The sequence below is a fragment of the Delphinus delphis genome, chromosome 7, assembly GCF_949987515.2.
Source record: "Delphinus delphis chromosome 7, mDelDel1.2, whole genome shotgun sequence".
NCBI classification, from domain to species: domain Eukaryota; kingdom Metazoa; phylum Chordata; class Mammalia; order Artiodactyla; family Delphinidae; genus Delphinus; species Delphinus delphis.
Window position 1 is genome coordinate 113,266,493 of NC_082689.1, and position 13,043 is coordinate 113,279,535.

At 44.4% G+C, this 13,043-nt stretch overlaps 1 protein-coding gene across 1 annotated transcript in view; it reads right to left on the reverse strand.

Moving 5' to 3' along the window:
* Window positions 1–13,043, reverse strand: part of CYFIP1 (cytoplasmic FMR1 interacting protein 1) — a 94,130-nt gene that overhangs the window by 53,747 nt on the left and 27,340 nt on the right. Inside the window, exons 2-9 of the mRNA XM_060017031.1 lie at window positions 12,866–12,988; window positions 12,701–12,790; window positions 11,351–11,428; window positions 11,082–11,183; window positions 10,050–10,231; window positions 5,629–5,725; window positions 5,400–5,528; window positions 2,079–2,183 (exon numbers count right to left, since the gene is read on the reverse strand). Of these exons, the coding sequence (XP_059873014.1) occupies window positions 2,079–2,183; window positions 5,400–5,528; window positions 5,629–5,725; window positions 10,050–10,231; window positions 11,082–11,183; window positions 11,351–11,428; window positions 12,701–12,790; window positions 12,866–12,982 (900 nt within the window). The 5' untranslated portion in view covers window positions 12,983–12,988. The remainder of the gene's footprint in view (window positions 1–2,078; window positions 2,184–5,399; window positions 5,529–5,628; window positions 5,726–10,049; window positions 10,232–11,081; window positions 11,184–11,350; window positions 11,429–12,700; window positions 12,791–12,865; window positions 12,989–13,043) is intronic.

Sequence of the window (13,043 nt, forward strand, 5' to 3'; positions counted from 1 at the left end):
AAATCACTTACTGCAAAAAAGTTGTAAACAACTTCTACGTTCACTTTAAGAAGAACAAAATAAAAGTTAAAAACCAACTCTCATAAAACCAATTAAATATTAAAATTAGGGCTTCCCTAGTGGCACAGTGGTCGGGAGTCCGCCTGACGATGCAGGGTACATGGGTTTGTGCCCCGGTCCGGGAGGATCCCACATGCCGTGGAGCAGCTGGGGCCGTGAGCCATGGCCGCTGAGCCTGCGCGTCCGGAGCCTGTGCTCCGCAACGGGAGAGACCACAACAGTGAGAGGCCCGCATACGGCAAAAAAAAAAAAAAAAAAAAATTAAAATTAACCTACCTTGTTGCTAGATCCATGGTCATTAAAAAAAAAAAAAAAAAAAAAATCAACTGTATTTCTATATACTAGGAACTATTAGAAAACAAAAATCTAAAGAGAAAAAAATTACAATAGCATCAAAAAATAAATAAAAAGTATTTATTATTAAATCCAACAAAATATGTCCAAGACTTCTAGACAAAATACCAAGAATTCTCGAGAAATTTTTAAAATTCTAAGGGAATACAGAAATACATTAGGTTCATGTATATTGGAAGACACGGTATTTTAAAAATATCAATTCTCCCTAAATTGATCTATAGATTCAACGGAATCACAAACAATATTCCAAGAGGAAAAATGGTTTATGGGTTTTCTGTGTGTATGTGTAAATCAGCAAGTCAATTCTAAAACGTATTTCAAAAGATGGAGGGACAATACTCAAGACAATTGTGAAGAACGTAACTTGAAGACTGGTAAGTAGACCTGCTGGAAACCTACAGCAACTAAAGCCAGCATGGCCCTGGAGCGCAGGTGCAGACCAGTGGGGCAGAGCAGAGAACTTAAGGCAGAGTCACACACATACAGACACCTGCTTTATGACACAGGTGACTCCTCAGAGCAATGGAGGGGAAACGGTCTTTGCAATAATTGGACAGAGTCAATTGGATATCTAGAACAGGAAAAAAAAATCCAAAAATATCAACCCCCTACCTCACAGCATACACATGGCCAGTTCCAGAGGCATTATAGATCTAGATGGAAAAGAAATGGTGATGCTTCTAGAAGGTATCACAAAAGAAAATTCTCGAGAGTCTGCTTTATCAAAGATTTCTTAAAGTGGACATCAAAGATTGATATATTGCACCACATTAAAATTAAGAACCTCAGTTCACCAAAGACTCTTCAAGAAAGTGAAAAAAAAGAGCCACATAGGGGAAATGCATGTATTTTAGAACACATGTATCTGACAAAGGACACATACCCAGAATACATAAAGAACTACAAATCAACAGGGGAAAAAAAGAATGAGAGACTTGAAAGGACACTTCACAAAGAGAACACACAAAAGACTAATAATACTGTGAAAAGCCATCAGGGAAACATCAAGTAAACCACAAGGAAACAGTAGCCAATAAAATCACAAGGATATACATACACACCCTTCAGGATGCCCCCCTCCTCCCCCAAAAATGACAGAGCCAAGTGATGGCCATGATGCAGAATCACCGCTGGTGGTGATGCAAGTCAGCACAGCCGTGGGAGAGTTGTGAGGCTGTATCTACTACACTGAAAATGTTCATTCTATTGGATGAATACCCAATCCACCACTGGGTATTCATCCAACAGAAATGTGCATAGATGTGCACGAATCAGAGCAGCACTGTTCGGACAAGCCAAAATCCAGAAACAATCTCACGTTCATCACGACAAAATGGATAAATAAATTGCAGTTAGTCATTAAATGCACTGCTACACCACAATGAAAATGTAAAAACTACAGTTGCAGGCTCCCACAGGGATGATCTGACAAAGTGAATGGGGGCAGTCAGACACAAAAGAGTACACATGGCACCATTCTGTTAGACAAGGTTCAAACCCAGGCAAATCTGGTACAGGGTAGGAGACAGTCTACCTCCACCTACCCACCCACCAGCCACAACTGCATTTCCCAGCACAGAACAAAGCCACAGAGGTTGACCTCCTAAAGCTCAAACTGCATACACTTCAATAAAAAGGTTTACCTAGAAACTGTAACTCACCTTGAAGTACTTGTCGATTTTGGATAAGTTTATTCTTTTCTTGGCATCTAGTTTATAAATGTTGCTGACACTCCCATCCATCAGGTACAGACCAAACCCCATGACCTGCAAATCACAAAATGGCACATAAAGCTCAGACCTGCAAGTTTAATTACCCATAAACACTTATACTGCTACAGTTCATAACTTAGAAATGACCATTCTTCTTTCAAAAAGCACTTTTTAAAAAAATTTAAGTATAGTTGACCTACAACCTATGTTAGTTTCAGGAGCACAACATAGTGATTTGATATTTCTGCACATTAAAAAATGATCACTACGATAAGTCTAGTTACCATCTGTCACCACGCAAAGACATTACAATATTAATGACTATATTTCCAATGGAGTACTTTCATCCTAGTGACTCATTTATTTTGTAGCTGGAAGTCTATACCCCTTAATCGCACCTATTTCATTCACCACCACCCCGCAATAACCCCACTAGGAACCTCCTGCTTATTCTCTGTATCTATGAGTCTGTTTCTATTTTATGTTTGTTCATTTGTTTTGTTTTTTAGATTCCACATATAAGTGCAATCATATGGTATTTGTCTTTCTCTGACTTATTTCACTTAGCATAATACCCTCTAGGTCCATTCATGTTATCACAAATGGCAAGATTTCATTCTTTTTTTAGGGCTGAACAGTATTCCATTATATATTTATTTATTTATTTATTTATTTATTTATATAAAATCTTCCTATGCATCTATCAATGTTACACTTTGGTTGCTTTTGTGTCTTGACTATTGTTAACAATGCTGCTGCAATGAACACTGGTGTGCATATATATTTTTCTTTTCTTCACATAAACATCCAGAAGTGGAACTGCTGGATCCTATGGTAATTGTAGAAGAACCAGCATACTGTTTTCTAGTGGCTGCAGCAATTTACATTCCCACCAGGGTTCACCAGGGATCCTTCTCCACATCCTCGCCAGCACTTTGTCTTCTTTGGAAAAAATGTCTTCTTTGGAAAAAATGCCGATTTAGATCCTCTGCCCATTTTTAAACTGATTTTTTTTTTTATATTGAGTTGTACAAGTTCTTCGTATATCTTGGATATTAACGCTTTACTGAATATACTGTTTGCAAATGTCTTCTCCATTCAGTAGGTGACCTTTTCGTTTTGATAGTTTCCTTCACTGTGCAAAAGCTTTTTAGTTTGATGTAGTCCCATTTGTTTATTTGCACCTTTGTTTCCCTTTCCTGAGGAGACAGATCCAGAATATATGTTTTCTTCTAGAAGTTTTATGGTTTCAGGTCTTAACGTTTAAATCGTTAACCCATTTTGAGTTTATTTTTGTATATGGTGTGAGAGAGTAGTCCAGGTTGATCCTTTTGCAAGTAGCCGTTCAGTTTTACCAATACCACTTATTGAAGAGGCTGTCTTTTCCCTGTCACATGTTCTTGCCTCCTTTGTCATGGACTAAGTGCCCATTTAAGTGTGGGTTTATTTCTGAGCTCTCTGTTCCACTGATCTATGTGTCTGTTTTTGTGCCATACCTTCCTGTTTTGATTACTGTAGCTTTGTGGTATAGTTTGAAATCAGGGAATGTGATACCTCCAGTTTTGTTCTTCTTTCTCAAGATTTGTTTTGACGATTTGGGGTCTCTTTGGTTTCCATACAAATGATAGAATTATTTGTTCTAGTTCCGTGAAAAATGCCATTGGTATTTTGTTAGGGGTTGCACCAAAACTGTAGATTGCCTTGGGTAGTATGGTCATTTTAACAATGTTAATTTTTCCAATCCCCAAAACACAACAGATATTTCCATTTGCCATTTTATTAATTGTTTCCTGGGGTTTTTTTTAAGAGTTCCTTTTTGTCCCTTTCTTCTTCTTTTGCTCTCTTCCCTCGTGATTTGATGACTATCTTTAGTTTTATGTTTAGATTCCTTTCTCTTTTTTGTGTATCTAGTATAAATTTTTTTTTATAAATTTTTGATTGTGGTCATTATGAGGTTTATATATATGTGTATATATATATATATATATGGCTATATATGATCATATATATATATATATATATATATATATATATATGATTAAGTTATGATCTCAAGTTCAGACTCATTCTAATAACCCTGCATTTTTACTCCCCACCAACGCTTAATGTTTCTGACATCATATTTTATATCTTTTGTGTATCCCTTAACTACTTATTGTGAATATAGATGATTTTACTACTTTTGTCTTTTAACCTTGCTACTAGCTTTGTAAGTAGTTGATCTACTACCTCTACTGTATATTTGCCTTTACCAATGAGATTTTTCTTTTTGTCATTTTAATATTTCTAGTTCTGGTAAAAAGCATTTTTAAAAGTCCCTCGGAAATTAATAGCTATCCCTTCACATGAAGCTATTTTATGTCATTTTTTGTGTCCTCTTCCAGGTGCATACAACAGCTCCACTTCTCATCAAGCACAAGGCAATACTAAATGTGGATTTCCATAAGCACTTATGACCAGGGGGCTCTTGCACCAGGTAGGTGCAAACAGAATGTTTCCACTGCCACAAAGCACTCCACTGGACAGTGTCCTCTTGCTCTGATCCCTCCGTGCTGCTCTCCAGCAGGAAAGAAGTATTGGAGATGGGCCCACTTGCACGGAGGGCTTTGGGTCAGCAGGACACCCAGAACAGGGTCCCCCGGAGCTACCCTCCATGAAGGTAGAGAGCAGAGTGAAGAGAATGGCAGAAGCATCTTCTCAGAGTTACTCAGTTTTCCTGGGTCTCTCCCATGTACAAGTTATTAAACTTTTGTTTGAAAAAAAAAAAAAAACCGCCTTCTCATCTTCCCAGTGAGAAACATCATTGAAAATCTCCCCAATTTGAAACAGAATAATAATGAGAAATATGGTAAATGGCATGTTTCTTGACCAACAAAAGTCTACTATAATCATGGTGACACAGTATACTAAATTTCTAGGAATTACATCCCTACCACGTAGAATCTCGTATAACCTCCGCTACAGGCTTTATACTGAGAAAGGCCCTTGACCAGGGACTCCTCACCCACGAGCACCTTCTCCAGGGACGGGCATGTGATCTACCTGGCAATGGGGTCAAGCTTGGAACACACTCACAGGAATGCATCAAGGACTTGTAGGGCAAACTGCATGTGCGCGCGCACACACACACACACACACACACACACACACACACACACACAAGCATGAGAGAAAAGGTTGGCCAAACGACCATAAAGTGCAGCCTATTCACGAAAGCAGGGCTGCCCCTATCTCATGGTGCTGTTGGCAGCCTACCCTCAACACACGTACTTTGAGAAGCATGTGTTTCTCACTGGGCGTCAAGTACATCCTGTTCTCATAGCAGTCCACACACAGATTCACAATGTCTGCTAAGAGCTCTTCATAGCCAGAAATCACTTCGAGCTGCTGCTGCAGAGACTGAAACACAGAGTGAGACACCTGTGTCACTGACCGCTCTCCGCCCCTCAGCCCCCCAGTGATGCGCCCCATCAGCCAGAGCGGCAAGAGTGTGAATTACTTGTGTGATCTTGTTGTGGTTGGCCAGGAACATGGACAGATTCTGTGATTCCTGGATGGACTGTGGATCTGCCATTTTACGTAAAAACTGAGCAGCCCTATGAAAAGGGGGAAAAAAAGGGTTAATCAACCAACATGCTTAATGACTTTAAAGAAAAACAGCGTGGGAATATCAAAATTATTTTACCCTCACTACAGTTATCTGTAGAAATGTGCATCTTAGATGCCGGTTACAATTTCAGCCTTCTCCAGCTTCTCCCCTGAACTCCAGGTAAGTCTCTTTGCAACCTGGATAGCTCATGACGCTACTGTCCATAGCTGATGGACTTCCTCAGAGATGTGGCAGCACTTCTCACAGGCCTTCCTGAAGGGCACCTATACATGGGCCTCTCCCCTGGGCTCCCTGTCCCCAAGTGTGAGAAAGGATGACACTCCCTCTGCTGAGTGACAAAGATGGCCAACACTGTTTAGGTTCTCTGCTGGGAAACTTTTGGGCAGCCAAACCTCCCAACAGTCAGGGACCACACCACGCATAGTTCTGGTGCCAAAGGTCTGAGACAGAATCCTGATTCCACCACCAATTTGCAGCTCCATCTTGGACAAACCTAAAGATCCGGTACCAAGTCTAACACGAGGGCTGGGTTTTCCCACACCACCAAGCAATTCTCTAGCACCAGTTGCCAGTGGTGTTACAATTCTGACACTGCCTGAAGATAGCATCAGACCCCACAGGTTAAGAGCTCAGTCCCACAAGACTGCCACGTCATCCCCCCACTTCAGACACCAGCTGGAGGTCCACGTTGTCACTGTGCTCCTGGCCAACCAGGTACAGATTGGCAGTCCCAACAACCCCTTCTTTGGGTTCGATTAATTTGTTAGAGCAGCTCACAGAACTGAGAAGACAGACATTTTATATACTAGATTAACAATTCATTATGGAAGGATGAACAGCCAAATGGAAGAGATACATATGGGGACGGGGGTGGTGGGGCTTCCATGCCCTCTCCAAGCACCACTCCCCCCGAAACCTCCACATGTTCACCAACCTGGAAGCTCTCCGAACCCTGTCCTTTGGGGTTTTTATGGAGGATTCCTCACATAAACATGCTTGGTTAGATCACTGGGCAATGGCAATGGATTCAACCTCTAACCCCTCTCTCCTCCCTGAGATCAGGAGGGTAGGTCTGAAAGTTCCAACCCTGTAGTTACAGGGTTGATTCTGCTGGTGACCAGCCCCCATCCTTAGGGTAACTAGAGGCTTTCCAAAGTCACCACATTTACATACCAAAAGAAACTTTCTTGCTTTTATCATGGGAAATTCTAAGGGTTTTAGGAGTTCAGTGTCAGAAATGGGGATGAATACATATTTCTTATTATAAATCAATATCACACCTCCTGAACTCTTCTGACTCTCACTTACCATACCTGTGAAAAGCAATAGCTATACGACCTACCCAATGGGGCTGACAAGGGAACGGTGGACACAGAAGGACCTGTACACTGAGGTCCAACAAATCCTGTGCAACACAGGCTGAGTCTCTAGTTTTTGCAAAGAGGGTGAAAGCACATATGAGGATTCTGCACACCTAGGGCTTCCCCAAAAAAGTTTAGCGGAAACTGCCCACATAAGGACCTGTCGTGCAACCTAGAACCTCTGGGGTTTTACTAAAGAAAAGCTTTCATGGCAAAGACTGGTAACCTACCCCAACTGTCATTTCTTTCCCTTTCCTTCCCTTCCCTTCCCTTCCATTCCCTTTATTCAGAATAAACCCTGAATTTCTGTGGTGCAGTAATGTGCCTCATTCTCATCTCCACGCTGTGACCAACTGCTGAGCCATGAGATGTAATGCAAAACTTTGTAAGGCACTTGAAAGTTTACTTGTAAGGAATATTGTGGGCCCTTCAATGCTCCTTCCTTCCTGCTGACTGGAATACAGAGATGACAGCTAGAGCTCAAGCAGCCATCCTGGGCCACAAGGCAACAAATGAAGACAGCAGGAGCTCTGGTTCCTAAACACTATGGAACCCCGTCAGCTGCAGACCACCTACGTCAGAACTTTTCAGGTGAGAAATAATCTGCAATCTTGCTTACTTCTTAAGTTTTAAAAAATGATATACAGTGAAACAATATTAACTGATAATGTTTACATTCTTTTTTAAAGTGTTCACTTTACTGTATTGATTTGAGTGGGTGTTGAAGCTGCAGGAGTGGAAACTAAGGAAGGGACCAAGAATACCTGCTTTTATTTTCCTTAAGCCTCACCATGACTATATGGGTCATCTGGCATTTACACTCAGGAAAGGCTGTAACTACCAGCTGGGTGCACATAAAATGTGTTCTGAGTGTTGAGTGTGGGAGTGTGAGGGCTAGGGAGAAGTGGAGGTTATTGTCTGGGAAAGTAAACCAACCAACCCGGGATACCAAACATAGGTCACAGGAAGAGGCTGCTGGAAGGGTGAGGGGTGCCCAGGCCCTCTTCTGTGCTTAGGGGAGCCTAGGGGGTAGCAAACACGCTGGGCAACTTCTGAATGGGGTGCCCGGGGGCCTTCCACAGAGCAGCCGTATCTTTAAACTATTTTCCAGACTGGGCTTTGAAATAAAGGTGCTGCTGCTAAGAGACAGAGGGAGAAAAGAAACCTTTTTAAAATTTAAAACCCCTGGGGCTGTCCACCTCCCCATTTCCTTGATAAGAGTCAGGAAGGCTGCGAAAGCTGCTCCAAATCACCCGACAAGTGATTTGTGCCATGAGGAGCAGCAGTTGTTCTCCTGAGCTGGGAAGTTCCGAAGCCCCGACACTCCACCAAGAGTCACACGCACTTGGAGTCCCACAAAACTGGCATCAAATGGAGACAACTCCAGACTTTCCTACCGGAGCGGAGTTAACAGGACAACTCAAAAGATTTTGTCGTTCTGAAGATCTAGGCTTCCGTGCAGAGCTAACTCTAGGTGATGAATGGAACGCCTGAACTTATTTCACACGAATGAGGCTTAAAGTCTGGGAGATCTAGCTCAACTTCCAGTGCCATCCCCTCCTCAAATCTGTTTCATGCCTCATCTCCAGTCGACTTCATTTTAAAGACACAGCAACAGGTGCACGATTTTAAGTACGTGTTGGGGTTCAGGGTAGGCCGCCCCCAAATATGCCACTGTGGCATACTGAATTATTCAGAATTGAAGTTACTTAAGAAACAGCCACAGCAGGGCATTCTGACCTCCTCTGTGCCCCTGAAAGCAGGAAACAAACCTCCCACATGAAAGGTCCCCTCCCTGCACCAGGAGGTCGGGAGACATCGTCATCACAAGAGACGGGGCGTTCAAGGCTGAGAAGGCCGTGTGAGCTAACCTTCCAACCTGCTCACTCACTGGCCACCCCAACTCAAACTTCTTTGTCTTGTCAATTCTTCACAAATTTTTTTTTCTTTGTTTCAAAGGTATAAACGCTGGGAATTCCCTGGCAGTCCGGTGGCACTCCCACTACAGGGGGCTCGGGTTCCATCCCTGGTCGGGGAACTAAGATTCCACATGCTGCCAGGTGTGGCCAAAAAAAAAAAACAAAAACAAAAGGTATAAACACTGCCTCCTTTGGTCACTTCGTTGGGTCTCATATCTTGGGACCCCCATACTCATGAAATGAAATTATATTTGTTTTTCTCCTATTAATCACTGTTTTCTTAAAGGCGGTACTCAGGCAAGAACCTAGAAGGGCAGAGAAAAAATTCTTTTTCTTCCCCTACAAATGAAACCACAGCCTATTCAGACACAAAATAAAATCTCTTCTAATTTAATTTTATAGCTAAGATTCCTTGTCTAGCAAAGGAAACAGAAGTCAGCATCTCATTCCAGCCAACATGTTTTAACAGTCCCAAGCAGACTTTCTAGAGAGTCAGTTAGAGGACAGCAGCTCCGCTCTACCTGCCACCAACACAGTGTCGCAGCTGCAGCGCCGAGCCGTGCCCACCTTTTCCAATTCTCTTCTCCAGAAGCTGTCCACATTCGAAAAGAAAACCGCTCTGGAGGACAACTGGTCTGGGGGGCCCTGTGGGTGCCAGGGCCAGCTGTGCCCACTTTGGTGACGGTGCCCGCCTGCCGGGGATGCCCACCAGCCAGCCAGCGACGAGCAGCGGCGGCCCCAGCAGGCGTGGAGCCTCCAGCCCCCTGGACAAGACGCTCAGCGCGTCAGCGCCCACGCACCACCGCCCCCATACAGGCTCAGAGCACATCACTGCTGTCTGGGCTGAGAGTCCAGGGCCCGCCCCCACCCCCGCCCCGCCCCGCTCCCAAAGCCTACAAGAACGCCTCGCAGCGCTGGCGGTCCGCCCAGGAGAACACTTCCGCGGGACGAGACTGGCCCTCGTGGGCACTGCACCCCGCACGCGAGTGCGCTCGGGAACCCGGCCCTGAGTCCCAGGCGCGCTCATCACCTCTTGTAGGCTGAGTGGTCATTCTTCACGCTGCACTTCATGTTCTTCAGCTCGTCCAGCACGGCAAACATGTTGATGAACTTGCCCAGGGTGATCAGGTAGGCTTCAGACACGAAGTCCTTCCTTCTCTCCGCGTGACACAGGCGCCTCACCTCCCCACAAAAACGCTCGATGGCGTTTCTCTGTGCAGAGGAAGCAGGGGCAGAAACGCGGCTTTCAGGGACGGGCCAACCCCAAGCCCAGCTCCAAGCACAGGGTCCAGAGTCACGTTACTCGCTGATGAAACACCCAACCAGGGGTGCATGTTTACAGCTCGGGTAAAGAGACATGTTTCTAGAAAGTGATTTCCACGAGCCTTTGCTCGGTAACAATCATCATCAACTTTGCACTTTACCAACTATGTCCCCAAAGTAGAAGAATTTTGTTGATTGTTCCAGCAAAGTTACTGAGCAAAATGCTCCAATAGAATGTCTGTAAAGCAGACTGCTTTAGCTTTTAGAGTTGAAAAAGGGGGTGGGAGGATTTCCACTTGACAATTTTTAAGATAAGACAAAAATTCATCACCTAATAAGTTCTATCTTCTCCCTTTGCTAAAGGATCTATAATAAAAACTTTCACACATTTCTAAACTATGTCTTTAAAAAAGCCAGCAAGTCCCTCCCTGTGGCCACTCTGTTTAACCCAAGGGCCAGAAGGAGCCAAGGCCAGGGCGAAGCCCACCAGAGTGGACAGTGGGGAGAAAACACCCCAAAACCAGATGAATCGAAAGTGTAAGCCTGTAAGCGTACTGACAGAAAGCAGTCTTCCTGCAGGAACTACAAATTCACTCTCGAGGGGAGAAGAGAAGTGAAACCCAGAAGCAGCATTTATTCTGAAAGGGCCAGTAACGCTTTGGACTGTCTAAGGCTTAGTTCCCTTTGGTCTCAGAGCTACTGTGATCGCTTGAATTTACACGCACTTTGTTTAGTTGGTAGATGGTGCCACCATCTCATTCCTCTGCTCTAAACCCCTAGGATTATTTCACTGTTTTACCTGGAAGTACATAAAATTCATCAGTTTTGTGACCTCAGGCTCAAGGACCTCCACGGTTTTCTCATAAATTTCCACTCTGTTAGGCTGTTCGTTACATTTCACCTGGGAGAAAACAAACATGACATAGAGAGGCTTCAACCCTGAGAGGGTGTGGGGAGTGCCCTGAGATGGAGCAGGCCAGAGGTGGGGCGGGGTCTGACTGGGCAGGGACGAGTGGAAAGGATGAGGGGGTGGCCAGTGGGGGTTGGGGTCCGGCTGGGATGGGGCACCTGCGGGATGGCCCGAGAGCAGCTCCTCCAGGTGTACAGCATGACGGCGTACTCTTGGCCTTCCTCCAGCATCTCGTTCTGCAAGGGTACACGGGGCAAATCAAAGGCAAGCAAAACAATCATAAAAAAGGAGATGCCAAATCGCCAACAGCTAGAGCCATAAACCATGGTGACCATGGTGGAGAGGCCAGGAGGACCCTCTCTTTGAGGGACAGAAAAGCACCAGGACCTGTGTGCCAAGAGACAGCTGCTAAGATACTGGTGACACTGCAGACCACCCCAAACACCCCCATGGCTTCTGCAGGCTGAAGAGGGGTATCAGCGACATGCAGCCACCTCTGCCCAGGGGCAGCACAGCCCAGGGCACCTGCCGTAGCTGCTACACCTCAGCCCCACTCAGCCCCAAGCCACCTACTGGCAGTGCAGATCTGAAGCTGGGGACATGGGAAGCGTGCAGTGCAGCTGAACGCACACGGGGTCCTCACAGCCGCTCCACCAAGCCACACAGAGCCTCCTGGCCCCGAAGGAAGACTAACACACTCTGCTGTCCCCAGAGCGGGGAGGGAAAGCACTTAAAATCCAGGGAGAGTATCCATGGGAAGAGGACTGCCATCATTTCAAAACTGCTTTCGTGTCTACTCCTTCTTTCACGTTATTTCCTTTGGTAAAAATGGCAAAAATTGCACAGATGTCCCTGAAAATGTTGACTACAGTTTGGTAATGTTTTTAAGATGCTTTAAAATGCTCACAACCTTTGACCTAGTAACTTCACTTCTACAAATCTAGCCAGTGAGAATGATGATGTATTTAGGAAGATGTTCATCACAGCATTTTTTACTAGAAGAAATCAAGGCAAACTAAGTAAACATAGTTAAATTTTGCAAATTAGTTAAAATTTGCAAAAATAGTTAAATTTTGAACACTTAAAAACTGGACTAGACAGCCATTAAAAATTACTTCATCTGGTGCGTTTTAATGACATGTTAAAATGTTCATGAAATCATTAAAATACATAATTATAATAACAATGCAATTCATTTATGCAATCTAAATCCCATATGGGTGTGTACCTGGTATGCTTGAGTACAAGTACAAAAGAGGGAGAATGGGTTCCCTCAAAATGCTGACAAAGTTTTTCTCTGGGCCACAGAAGCCAGGTTTTCAGAAAGAGCATATATTGTCCTTATAATTTAAAAAAAAAAAAAAAAAAAAAAGGTGCTTTAAAAAAACATAAAACACTTCATTCACTTTCTTCTCTTCTTCCTCACTATGTATCCTATCAGGATAATACCAAAGTGACATTTGCTATTCAGACATGCCATCCCCCCAGAGGAAACTGCGCAGAGTTACCATGCTAGAATGGACGGTCGCTTGTTCAATGTATCTTGCAATGCCAGTGACAAATGCATTTCTGTCTTCAAAATTAGTGTTGAAATTTGGCTGCAAGAAAGAAGAAAACCATCAAGTAGAGGTCAGCACCACAGGCCACGCATCCCGCGGCCGCCCAGCACCCACCTGGTAGAGCAGTGAGGATGGCGGGGGCTCGATGCAGGGCTGCTGGTCAGGCAGAGGCAGCTCTTCCAACAGGTCCACGTTGGACAGCGCATCCTCCAGCGTCACCTGGGCTGCCATCCTGCCCTAGGACAAAACACAGAGTCCCCCCAGGCCATGAGGAAGGGCAGGGGCACCCTGC